Consider the following 14,037-nt stretch of genomic DNA (forward strand, 5'->3'; position numbering starts at 1 on the left):
GTGCAAGAAACTTTTATTTATTTTTTTTTAATTTAGCTTTGCACGTGATTGGGTATTCTTTGCAAAATGCAAAACACCACATTCCCCTGCAAAATGTAACTTCCTATGCAAAGTGAACAGCCTATTTTCTTTTAGTGTCCTGATGACCATTGTTGCTGAGACTAAATACAAAATTCTGAGTTGTTACCAGAACAGTAATGGAGGGGAAATCTTCCAAAGGGATAATTATTACAGTGACAACTGTCTAGGGAAGTATGTACAGTGGTGTGAAAAAGTGTTTGCCCCCTTCCTCATTTCCTGTTCCTTTGCATGTTTGTCACACTTAAGTGTTTCGGAACATCAAACCAATTTAAACAATAGTCAAGGACAACACAAGTAAACACAAAATGCAATTTGTAAATGAAGGTGTTTATTATTAAAGGTGAAAAAAAATCCAAACCATCATGGCCCTGTGTGAAAAAGTGATTGCCCCCCTTGTTAAAACATACTATAACTGTGGTTGTCCACACCTGAGTTCAATTTCTCTAGCCACACCCAGGCCTGATTATTGCCACACCTGTTCACAATCAAGGCATCACTTAAATAGGAGCTGCATGACACAGTAAGGTCCACCAGAAGATCCTTAAAAGCTACACATCATGCCGAGACCCAAAGAAATTCAGGAACAATTGAGAAAGAAAGTAATTGAGATCTATCAGTCTGGAAAGGGTTATAAAGCCATTTCCAAAGCTTTGGGAATCCAGCGAACCACAGTGAGAGCCATTATCCACAAATGGCGAAGACATGGAACAGTGGTGAACCTTCCCAGGAGTGGCCGGCCGCCTAAAATTACCCCAAGAGCGCAGCGACGACTCATCCAAGAGGTCACAAAAGACCCCACAACAACGTCCAAGGAACTGCAGGCCTCACTTGCCTCAGTTAAGGTCAGCGTTCATGCCTCCACCATCAGGAAAAGACTGGGCAAAAATGGCCTGCATGGCAGAGTTCCAAGGAGAAAACCACTGCTGAGCAAAAAGAACATCAAACCTCGTCTCAATTTCTCCACAACACATCTTGATGATCCCCAAGACTTTTGGGACAACATTCTGTGGACCGATGAGACAAAAGTGGAACTCTTTGGAAGGTGTGTGTCCAAGTATATCTGGCATAGAAGGAACACTGCATTTCATAAAAAGAACATTATACCAACAGTAAAATATGGTGGTGGTAGTGTGATGGTCTGGGGCTGTTTTGCTGCTTCAGGACCTGGAAGACTTGCCGTGATAAAAGGAACTATGAATTCTGCTGTCTACCAAGAGATCCTGAAGGAGAATGTCCGACCATCTGTTCGTGTACTCAAGCTGAAACGAACTTGGGTTCTGCAGCAGGACAATGATCCTAAACACACCAGCAAGTCCACCACCGAATGGCTGAAGAAAAGCAAAATGAAGACTTTGGAGTGGCCTAGCCAAAGTCCTGACCTGAATCCTATTGAGATGTTGTGGTATGACCTTAAAAAGGCCGTTCATGCTCGAAAACCCTCTAATGTAACTGAATTAGGACAATTCTGCAAAGATGAGTGGCCCAAAATTCCTCCAGGACGCTGTAAAAGCCTCATTGCACGTTATCGCAAACGCTTGGTTGCAGTTGTTGCTGCTAAGGGTGGCCCAACCAGTTATTAGGTTTAGGGGGCAATCACTTTTTCACACAGGGCCATGATGGTTTGGATTTTTTTTCACCTTTAATAATAAACACCTTAATTTACAAATTGCATTTTGTGTTTACTTGTGTTGTCCTTGACTATTGTTTAAATTGGTTTGATGTTCCGAAACACGTAAGTGTGACAAACATGCAAAGGAACAGGAAATGAGGAAGGGGGCAAACACTTTTTCACACCACTGTATCTCACTTTGGACAGATTTACATTCATGTCCTCTTGTGAAATGAAAGAAAACCTCCATGGTGGGATACAGATAGTCCAAAAAAAAAAACCTGACAGGAGTTTTTCAAATTCCTATCTAAACTAGTTCTAAAGGCTGAAGGTTTTTTACCTTCATGCATTATGCAAAAACCTTCTGTTTGCAGCAGCTATCCCCCCAGCCCCTTTATTAATTACCTGAGGTTACTCTCAACTCAGCGATGTGCACAAGGGCATTGGCTCCCCCCTCATTGTCTGAGCCAATGGCTCCTGCTGCTGTCAATCACAGCCAGTGAGTCAATGAGGAGAGAGAGGGGGTGGGGCATTGCAAGCTGAGGGGAGCACCCACTGGGGGGCAGGAGCATCAGCAAGAAGAAGGGGGGATCAGGGCTGCTCTGTGCAAAACCGCTGCACAAAGCAGATAAGTATGACATAAAAAAGAATTGCCTTTAATATTACTTTAATCTAAGAAAAAGTTAAGTATAGATCTGGCTTTGTTTTTCATTTAACCTAAAATGCTAATGTGCTAATGTCAGGACTGGGATCTGAACTCACGACCGCTACTGCATTGGCAGTTGCTCTTCTTGCTAAAACACCAAAGATGCTGGGCAGTCTTACCTTATACCTTGTTTCTGGAACTATTTGAACTATTTAAACTATTTGCTCCTCCCATGTACTTCCTATTTAGGCCATGACTTTGCACTTCCGGTTTGCCAGATTATTGTGCTTTCCAGCCGATATCTTGCTCCTTTGCTTTCCTGAAGCTGTCCTTATCTCCACTGCCACTCTTTATTGACCGCTGACTTGTTCCTTGACTACTCTTCTGCTTTATCCCAACCTGCAACCATTCATCACTGACCTTTGGCTTGTTCTTTGACTTTGTTTTCTCTTGAGTCCAATCTGCAACCACTTGTTACTGACCTTTCACTTGTTTACTGACTACACTTCTACTTGATCCCTACCTGCTATATCTGCTATTGGACCCCTGCTTGCTCACCTCCTGCTGTACATACACTTAACATATATTGTGTTACAATGGCCTTTGTTTTATTTGTTTCTTTAACAAAAATGGGCTTTTCCTTTAAGTATAGTAACGGGTCATGTTTAATATTGCCAGATTTGTGTTGGCAGTCTGCCCAAACAATTTCCATGGAAATACTGTAGGCATTTCACAAGTGGTAATTATAGATAATTGCTAACTTTACATGCTGCATGATTTGGGTATGTTATCTCTGAATAGTGTACATACGTACTGTACGGCTATACTGATTGAATCCATTAGCATACATTTTAGGTAATTCTAGTCTTCAGATGTTTATTTACAGCCATTTGGCTTCAATTTCCATCCTTTTTATCTTTTGGCACAACATTATATTACAAGAGCGAGACTAGATATTGGTGGTTCCTCCAGGAAAGCGTCCCTGTATTTAGTGGATGGAAAATAAATATAGACCAAAGAAATTCATACAATTTTACAATCCTAAGCTGGAGTTCACTGTTTTGCGAAATTTATCAAGTCAATTAAGGTTAGCAGTATGAACATATGTTTCCTGAGTTTGCACTGTGCAACAGTTTTTAGTGTAAGGATTGTCTATTGACATAGCGTCAGCTGGTTTAATTAGCTAGGTATAAGCATACTCCTAAACAGAACATAAACACAATTGACACATTTTGAAACTGTACAAAAAGGTGTAATTGTTTTTCTTAAAATGTGCGCAAACCCTAATAATGAACATCTGCTTTGTTTTGATGTGTAATCTATACCATAGAAAGTGTTTTGTTATAGATGTTTGATAAGTGCAAAAAATAGCTGTTGATCCTGCCAGAAATCCAGTGAGAACTTAAAGTTGTTCTAAATGTACAAGGTTTTTTTTTTACTTTACCTTAATGCATTCTGTGCATTAAAGTGTTACCAAACCCAGGAGCCTGCATTCACTATAGCTGGTCTCCCACAGTACACAAAACATGGAAATTCAATTATTTTAGTAAATATAAACTGCTAAATACCCTTTTTTATCAGCAGTTAGAGCAGTCTTGTGACTTCTATAAATGTTTAGTTAAAGCTTGTAGGAGGATTTTCATTCTTCCATTATTGTCCTTTGAGAATGCAGGATCCTTGACCCTCTGTCTGGACAATGCTAGTTGGACCTTTGCTGATCACATGCACTCTCCCAAGAAAAAAAAAAACTCTCAAGCAGTACACACCAAACTGAGCATGTGCAGCTTGCCCCCGGGGCTCTGTAAATATCAGGAGATATATTGAAGACAGTGGAAGAAGGAGAGGATCAGAGGAGACAGGATCAAACAGCCTTTCTACACAATGCAGAGGATTAACTCCTTAGGTTCCACAGTGAGTATAACAAGCATGTTTTGCTGCATACACTGACTGATTTTACTGTTGTGGGTTTAGTATTAGTAACACTTTAAGGTAAACAAAAGAACCTTCTCTGTGCAGTACCACCCCCCAGCCCCTCTAAATACTTACCAGAGCCTGATCTCGATCCAGTGATATGCTCAAGAAAAGAGGCTCTCTTTTTCTCCTCCTTTGACAAAGAGATAATGGCTCCCACTGCTGTCAATCACAGGCAGTGAGGAGAGAGAGTGGGGGTGCAGAGCCAAAGCACACAGAGCCAGCTCAAGAGTGAGAACACATGAGTGTGCCCAGAGAAATCAGCCTGCTATAGGTGCACTCAGCAAGGGGGAAGCCAGTGGTACTGGTGGGAGACCCCAGAAAAGGAGGATCGGGGCTCCTCTGTATAAAACAATTGCAGAACCTTGCAGAGTGAAATGCATTGTTGTGTCTGCAACTTCAATGGATTGGTCTCTTTGTTGGCCCGCTGAATAAATTGATATGAGACATTTAATGCAGTGAGTGGTTATCTTTCTGCTTACACAGTCACTGTAGAGTCATTTCTAGAAGCCTGTAAACTGTTCCCGCGTGTCTCTGTGGGCTACAGAGCCCCCCCATTCTATGAAGAAAAAGGGGGGGTTGTAGCTCTAACTTCCTGCCCTAGAGTAATAGCGATACTCCCCACAGATGCATTACAATGAGTAAATGTTGTCATCCTATCTAGTGATGCTGAACCTTGGCACCCCAGATGTTTTGGAACTACATTTCCCATGATGCTCATGCACTCTGCAGTGTAGTTGAGCATCATGAGAAATGTAATGTTAAAACATCTGGGTGCCAAGGTTTGCCATTATTGCCCTAGAACAAGAAGTGTGTTACTTGAAGGACCTCCAGATGAGATTAAAGTAAAAAAAAAGCCTGAAAACAGCAAACTAAGGCAGCCACAACATCTAAGGCTGGTAAGATGCAATACATTTTGTTCTTGGGTTTAGGTACACTTATAGAACGCAATACACAGTCGTGTAGGAAGAGGAAGCAAAGTATCATAGCTTAAATTAATTGAATTATGTTTTTATCCAACCAGTGCAAAACAAAGAGAAGATAAAAGCAAATGTTTAATCATACACAATGAGATTGATTTGCTAAAACTGTAAAGTATGAAATCTGGTGCCACTGTGCATTGTAGCTAATCAACTTTTAATTGCAGCTCATCCAATTAAGCTTTGACAAAAAAAATGGAAGCTGATTGGCTTCTATGTAAAGAAGATTTTGCACTCTCCAGTTTTAGTAAATCAACCCCAATTTATATTGTTGTATTTGTGGTTTCATTTTTTTGTGTGCTGTCTCCTTTGCAACACACCTGTAGATTACTAATAAAAATAACGCCGTCAAAGAGAAGGGCACTAGATGTACTGTGCTAGTTTTGTTTCAGTAATGGAGGTTTTACTGTAATTTTACAGTGGCATATTTTACAGTATGTGCACCTGTAGTATATTGTAAACATTATGCCTAAAATCAGAAACCATTGACTGGTTGCATTTAATGCAAAGTAGAACTAAAGGCAAGACCAATTTCTTTCATTTTGGATAGAGTAAAGGAGGGCTATAACCTCTGTTAGGTTGTTTGCCATCTGTCCCATTGGGGAGATTTTCCTTCATTTCAATGCCCCATAGCCAAATAGTAAGTGAGACTGAATCCCTCCAAAGTGAGGGAATCCAAGGTCACCAGAACTAGTGTCCCCATTGGAAGATTTCCAGTCTATTACTGTTCTGGGGATGGCTGGTCATAAGATGACAAATAGAGAAGGTGACTCTCTCTAAAGGGGGTACAAACAGTGATAACTTCCTGAGAGATGTTCTAATCCCTCTCTACTCTTATGTAAAACTATACTTATCTAGAACTTTCTACTGTATTTGGCCATAACACCTATTATGTGCCCCTCTTTGTTTAGTTTAATAATTTATGCTATGCACTGACTTTTTCTGACCTCTTAACTAAGCCTTGCCAACCGCTATTTCAATGTGTAGTAATACTGCTTCAGTGGCCAGTAATGGCCCTCTGGGTGGACTGGAGGGTAAGCAAGGCTTAGCTATGAAGTCTGGGTAAGCCAAGACCCATTAACAAAATTAAACTAATTCATAAATCATAAAAAGTTTTGTTTTGTTTTTCAAATAAAAGTAATAGCGGATATCTTGTGATATCTATTATAAGGCAAGACCTTTACTTATACATTTTTGTAGGCCTTAAAACCCCATGACTTCAACAAGTTCCACGATTAAAAAAATAATATCTGCTTTATTTGCAGCTTATAATTTTCTTTACGTCTACAAGTTCTCCCAAATGTCTTTTATTTCTCTAGACTTAATGTTACAGAATATAATTTTATTTTTCTATATATAAATGTATATTTATTTTATTTTTATATAAATATATATTTATTTTATTTTTAACAAAACATACGATGGATATTAATACAGCAAAACACATACCACCAAAAAAGAGCAATAAATATGAATGATAATGTGCAATGTGGGATATTGAGAAGCAGCCAATAAAACCTAATTTACCGTAGCCAGTAAAAATAACTAAATTGATTGCCATGGATTTTTAAAATTGTCAGAGCTTTTCTGAATTATCCCATTAGAGGTCATAAAAGGAGCATACCTATGTATCGTATTCTGAATCCTTTCTTGTTGGTGCCGTGATCTGCTGACCACCTTAAGAAAACTTCATGTCCGCTGCTGGTTATGTTAAAAGTAGACGAATAATCCCCACTTAAGGAAATCAGCAGTGGATAGTGGCTGTTTGGTCCTGTTCCAAATGAAAATTTGCAGATTAGTGCAGCAGAAACTTTCAAACCCAAGACAAATGCATTGTACGAAATGTCATTAGCAGAACAAAGGCTTCAAATTAGACTCAACCACATAATGTTCCATTACCGTCGAAAGCTTCCAGCACATCAAACTCCTTTTCAGTATGGAAAAATTCAAAGATTAAGGTTATATTGTAACCCTTCTCCACGCTAATGCTCCACGCACACATCTGAAGATTGGGGTAGCTGTCAGGATAGCCGGGACTTAGGATGATACCTGTCGAGTCGACGCGTATTTCATTGGCTGGGCATAGCACTGAAAAAGACAAAGAAGATGCAAGCTTCATAAAGAAAAGGGTTTATCTCACACTGCAGCTGTTCTATTAAAAATTAAATTAATGCAAAATTCTGTATATGTGATCCGTTTCTAGAGGAAGCACCATTTAAAATGATCATTGAATCGGCATGTAGGAAAATATTAAATTAAAGTTATATTATTTTACTCATAAAGAAGAACCTGAATTATCATATAACATTACATTTATAACAAATGCCCTTTATTTATACAGCCATGTGAAATAATAATAAAAAAAAAACTGTAAAGAGACCTTGTTGCCAAACCATTTGTTTAAAAAAAAAATCTTTCCACATAATTATACAAATATTTAATGAAAATATGCATGTCATTTACCTTTAAAATCTTCCCTTGTGTTGAAATCCAAAAGCCCTGAGCCTGCTTCTGGCCACCACTATCTTGGATATGATGTAAGCAACCCCAGTAGACTAAGAGCTTTCACTCATGTGACACTATTGTATTCTTAAGCTGGCCATGTTTTTTTAATTCAGCCAACGGGTATCCAAAAATGATTGGGTACCCCATCAACACTGGTAGATGGGTGAATGCTACTTGCTGCGATATTGTATTCTGACAGGGGAGAGGTGCCCCCACTGTAATGCCCTGTACACGCGGTCGGACATTCCGACGACAAAATCCATCTGATTTTTTCAGACGGATTTTGGTCCAAACGTGTCTAGCATACACACGGTCGCACAAAGTTGTCGGAAATTGCAATCATTCACAAGGTGACATAAAAGAAGTACATCGGGACTATAAACGGGCCAGTAGCCAATAGCTTTCATCTCGTAATTTATTCTGAGCATGCGTGGCACTTTGTGCGTCGGATTTGTCTATACACGATCGGAATTTAAACAATTGGATTTTGTTGTCGGAAAATTTTAGATCCAGCTCTCAAACTTTGTGTGTTGGAAATTCCGATGGAAAAAGTCAGATGGAGCCCACACACGATCGGATTTTCCGACAACACAATCCGATCACACATTTTCCGTCGGAAAGTTTGACCGTGTGTACAGGGCATAAGAATACACAGATTAGCGCTGCATTAGTGACTTTTAGCTGACAGGGCAGTTGAACAGTAGTCAGTTGATAGCTTGACTTCTGTTCAGCTGCAGTAGCCACACCTGAATCAAAATTCTGTTGGTCCCTGCTGAACAGGCTGAATTTTGGTCAATTTCTGGCCACCTTTACCGTGAGGGGTGAGTGGAGGGGTGGAGAAGCTTGGTAAGCAAACGTAATTAGACACTATTCTAACTGTCTTGGAGTTGTAACATTTTCTAACAAGTCCAGGTGCACATACCAAGTGAATAAAAAAAATATTTATGGAAAATACTGCAAGTAACCATTTTAAATACTTGATTTTTCTGTGCTCTTGCCTGATTTTTTTTTTTAAAAAGTGGTGATAGGTTCTTGCTCTAACACAATTTATAAATTAATATTTGTGTCAAAGTCATACATTCACATTCACATTCTCTACAATCAGTCCAAGTGGTTGGAAGTGGATTAAAAACTTATTTTGTTGAATAAAGTAGCTATCATGTAATGATTACATAAATGTCATCTTATGCAACTTTTGGTAACTAATACAATAGGTTCTTAATTTCAATTATTTATTGATAATAATGAGCAGCAGCCAGTTGATAATGTATTCAGACACATTTATAAAGTAAGAAACTTTATAATTTTAGCTAAGTTGTTTTTATCATTATAACCAACAGTGTATGGATAAACATGGACAACCCTTCAACTGATTGAGTTTAAGTGTTTCCAGTGAAGGGCACTGTTAATGCTGCAGTATACAAAACCATTGTAATCAACTCTGCTCCACCAAACTTGAGGTAACTATGTGACTGTTTGTTCTGTACAAAAAATCCAGCTCAATATAAACAGTTTGGTGTGGAGCAACTTGACTGGTCTGCACATACCTAACACCTATTAAACACCTTTCGGTTGAACTGAAGCCAATTTCAAACCAGATATTCTTGTCCAACATCAGTGCCTGACCGTGCAAAGGCTCTTTTGGCTGAAGTGGAAAAATTCCCACAGCCACACAACAAAGTCTTGTGGAAAACCTTCCCAGAAAAAAGAAAAAAAATGCAAGCTGTGTGTTTGTGTGTGTTGGGGGGAGGGGGGGGCATTATTTCCCATAATTTTAGAATGGGATGTCCGAAAAGCTTGCACGGTAACTTCAAGCAGATGCTATAACTAGTGGTGTTTTAAGATTATATTGATAAAATATTTATTTTAATTTTTTTACCGCCACAACTCCTTAACTTAGAATCTAGCCCTACAAATGTACTCCTCTAAGAGAACCATAGAGTACAGCATACTCACCCTTTCCTCCCTGGGTTCTCTACACAAAAGACCAACTTTTTTGTAACCAAAGGTAATAGTGCCATGATCTACTGATTGGTATGAGTTTGTCTTGGCTTTTCAATGTCACTAAGCTCAGGTGTAATAATTGATATTAATGTGACAGTTACCATTTTATAGCATTCGATATTTTACATGAAATTTATGTTATCTGTTTAGCTCTTCAACATTATCAGTCATGGAAGTCTGAAGGGAGGCTGGCTAGATGTCCTTCAAAGATATGAGCTGTGCATAGCAAAATATTTCTTTCAACCCAATGTCCCCCTTCTTTCCCAAACTTATTTTGAGTTTCTGAAGTTCATATAAGCTCTTGAAAATGTGTGAAATGTGTGAAACGTAAATATTGTTGTATATGCATAGCCATGTGTATGTGTTTATTAGTTCTCAGGCAATGGTATTGTGTACCCGCAGCAAGCGGTGGGAGAGGGTAGCTGGCAGCGCTGTGGGGGGATGAGGTGGGTATCAGATGTGGGCAGCACACAGAGGGGGAATGGTAATTGTCCTCCCTTCCTACCACACTGATTCCCCTGCTGTCTGGGCCCTGTAGTCTGTGGCCATGACCTAGGCTTTCTGAGGAGGGGGAATAATGGAATTTGTGTTGAGTGGGCTCAGGCTCACTTTTGAATGACCACTTACGAACTGCCCGCTGTTGATATACGTCGGTCCTTTGATGTTGAATACTGTTGTTATGGCAGCATATAGCTGCCACAACCCCAGTATTTTTTTAAACGGCCAGTGGTCTGCATTCAGATAAAATGTGTCTCTGTGGCAGATTCACAGTGAGATCACTTTTATTGGTGGTGGGAAAGTTGCCCACCCCCCTCCCGCCGCTCCCCAGCTTTCTCCACCGCTACCAACGGCTCCGTCGGGTATTTTCCCCTGCGAGGCATGGATTTGAGTGAGGAAATGATGGCTCCCCTCAACTCCATACCATTGGATGAAGGAAGCAACGTCAAATGTCACTTCTGCCCAATCGTCTTAAAGGGTTACGTTTTTTTTATTGCATTTAAGTGTAAATGTGAGATCTGAGGTCTTTTTGACCCAAGATCTCACATTAAAGAGGTCCTATCATGGGTGTTTGCATTCCCTTGTAATAGGAATAAAAGTGACCTTTTTTTTAATGGACAGTGTAAAAATACAAAAATTATAAACAAAATAAATAAGAATTTGCTTTTAAAGTGCTCCATCCCGCCAAGCTCATACGCAGAAGCGAACGCATACATAAGTTGCACCCATATATGAAAACAGTGTTCAAACCACACATGTGAGGTATCGCCACGATCATTGGAGCAAGAGAAATAATTCTAGCACTAGAAGTCCTCTGTAACTCAAAACTGGTAACCTGTAGAAATTTTTAAACGTCGCCAATGGAGATTTTAAGGGCCAAAGTTTGTCACCATTCCACGAGCAGGCGCAATTTTGAGCATGACATGTTGGATATCAATTTAATTGGCGTAACATAATTCTTCACAATATAGAAAAATATTGGACTAACCTTACTGTTTCCTTATTTTTTAATGAAAAAAACTTGTATTTTTTCTCCAAAATTTGCATTTGTAAGACTGCTGCGCAAATACAGTGTGACATCAAGTATCAACGATCACCATTTTATTCTCTAGGGTGTTTGAAAAAAATATATAATATTTGGGGGTTCTAATTCAAGCAAAAAAAAAAAAGATTTTAACTTGTAATCTAAAAGTTTGAAAAATAAGCCTGGTCCTTAACCACTTGCTTACTGGGCACTTAAACCCCCTCAGTCCCAGACCAATTTTCAGCTTTCAGCACTGATGCACTTTGAATGACAATTACGCGGGCATACAACACTGTACCCAAATGAAATTTTTATCATTTTTTTCCCACAAATAGAGCTTTCTTTTGGTGGTATTTAATTACAGCTCGGAGTTTTATTTTTTGCTAAACAAACAAAAAAAGATGCAAAAAAAAAAATCATGTTTAATAGTTTGTTATAAAATTTTGCAAACAGGTCATTTTTCTCCTTCATTGAAGTGCGCTGATGAGGCGGCACTGATAGGCTGCACTGGTGGGCACTGATAGGCTGCATTGGTGGGCACTGATAGGCTGCACTGGTGGGCACTGATAGGCATAGTTAAGGCGGCACTAATAGGCACAGATAAGGTGGCACCGATAGGCACAGATAAGGCAGTACTGATGGGCACAGATAAGGCGGCACTGATGGGCAAAGATGGGCACGGATGGGTGGCACGGATGGGTGGCACGGATGGGTGGCACTGATGGGTGGCACTAAGGGGCACTGATAGGTACCACTGATAGATGGGTCTGATGGGCACTGATAGGTGGCTCTGATAGGTGGCACTGCTGGGCACTGATGGGCGGCACTGCTGGGCACTGATGGGCACTGGTAGATGACACTGATGGGCACGGATATGTGGCACTGGGGTGCAGCACCATTGTTGAGGCAGATTGTGGGCACTGTGGGTGGCACTGTGGGTGGCACTGCTGGGTGGCACTGACGGGGGCACTTATGTTTTATTGAGGTGGCACTGGCAGGGGGCAGGTGGGCACTGGCAGGGCTGGCCGTGATCGGGACTGATGTCCCGATTACGGCCGCCGGTGATCGGCTCTTTTTTTTCTCCTCGCGCTGTCAGCGCGAGGAGGAATAATAGGCGATTACCGGCTCCGTTGCATCACATGATCAGCTGTCATTGGCTGACAGCTGATCACGTGATAAGGGGTCGGGATCGACCCCTTGCTCGGATCAGTGATCAGGCGAGTCTCATAGACTCGCCGATCACAGAGCGCGCCGCGCGCGCCCCTCAGGGCACTAATAGGCACAGATAAGGTGGCACCGATAGGCACAGATAAGGCAGTACTGATGGGCACAGATAAGGCGGCACTGATGGGCAAAGATGGGCACAGATGGGTGGCACGGATGGGTGGCACGGATGGGTGGCACTAAGGGGCACTGATAGGTACCACTGATAGATGGGTCTGATGGGCACTGATAGGTGGCTCTGATAGGTGGCACTGCTGGGCACTGCTGGGCGGCACTGCTGGGCACTGATGGGCACTGGTAGATGACACTGATGGGCACGGATATGTGGCACTGGGGTGCAGCACCATTGTTGAGGCAGATTGTGGGCACTGTGGGTTGCACTGTGGGTGGCACTGCTGGGTGGCACTGTGGGCACTGCTGGGTGGCACTGTGGGCACTGCTGGGTGGCACTGACGGGGGCACTTATGTTTTATTGAGGTGGCACTGGCAGGGGGCAGGTGGGCACTGGCAGGGGGCAGGTGGGCACTGGCAGGGCTGGCCGTGATCGGGACTGATGTCCCGATCACGGCCGCCGGTGATTGGCTCTTTTTTTTCTCCTCGCGCTGTCAGCGCGAGGAGGAATAATAGCCGATTACCGGCTCCGTTGCATCACATGATCAGCTGTCATTGGCTGACAGCTGATCACGTGATAAGGGGTCGGGATCGACCCCTTGCTCGGATCAGTGATCAGGCGAGTCTCATAGACTCGCCGATCACAGAGCGTGCCGCGCGCGCCCCTCAGGGCACTAATAGGCACAGATAAGGTGGCACCGATAGGCACAGATAAGGCAGTACTGATGGGCACAGATAAGGCGGCACTGATGGGCAAAGATGGGCACGGATGGGTGGCACGGATGGGTGGCACTAAGGGGCACTGATAGGTACCACTGATAGATGGGTCTGATGGGCACTGATAGGTGGCTCTGATAGGTGGCACTGCTGGGCACTGATGGGCACTGGTAGATGACACTGATGGGCACGGATATGTGGCACTGGGGTGCAGCACCATTGTTGAGGCAGATTGCGGGCACTGTGGGTGGCACTGTGGGTGGCACTGCTGGGTGGCACTGCGGGCACTGCTGGGTGGCACTGTGGGCACTGCTGGGTGGCACTGACGGGGGCACTTATGTTTTATTGAGGTGGCACTGGCAGGGGGCAGGTGGGCACTGGCAGGGGGCAGGGGGGCACTGGCAGGGCTGGCCGTGATCGGGACTGATGTCCCGATCATGGCCGCCGGTGATCGGCTCTTTTTTTTTCTCCTCGCGCTGTCAGCGCGAGGAGGAATAATAGCCGATTACCGGCTCCGTTGCATCACATGATCAGCTGTCATTGGCTGACAGCTGATCACGTGATAAGGGGTCGGGATCGACCCCTTGCTCAGATCAGTGATCAGGCGAGTCTCATAGACTCACCGATCACAGAGCACGGCGCGCGCGCCCCTCAGGGGGCGCGCAGG

General features: G+C 42.4%; 1 protein-coding gene across 1 annotated transcript in view; it reads right to left on the minus strand.

Moving 5' to 3' along the window:
* The window catches only part of CSMD3 (CUB and Sushi multiple domains 3), a 1,166,690-nt gene that overhangs the window by 206,763 nt on the left and 945,890 nt on the right, over positions 1–14,037 (minus strand). The window contains exons 47-48 of the mRNA XM_077493847.1: positions 7,187–7,375; positions 6,912–7,058 (exon numbers count right to left, since the gene is read on the minus strand). Coding sequence (XP_077349973.1) covers positions 6,912–7,058; positions 7,187–7,375 — 336 coding nt within the window. The remainder of the gene's footprint in view (positions 1–6,911; positions 7,059–7,186; positions 7,376–14,037) is intronic.

Source organism: Lithobates pipiens, unplaced genomic scaffold, assembly GCF_037356315.1.
Source record: "Lithobates pipiens isolate NorthernLeopardFrog02 unplaced genomic scaffold, aLitPip1_a1.2 Scaffold_19, whole genome shotgun sequence".
Taxonomy (NCBI): Eukaryota; Metazoa; Chordata; class Amphibia; order Anura; family Ranidae; genus Lithobates; species Lithobates pipiens.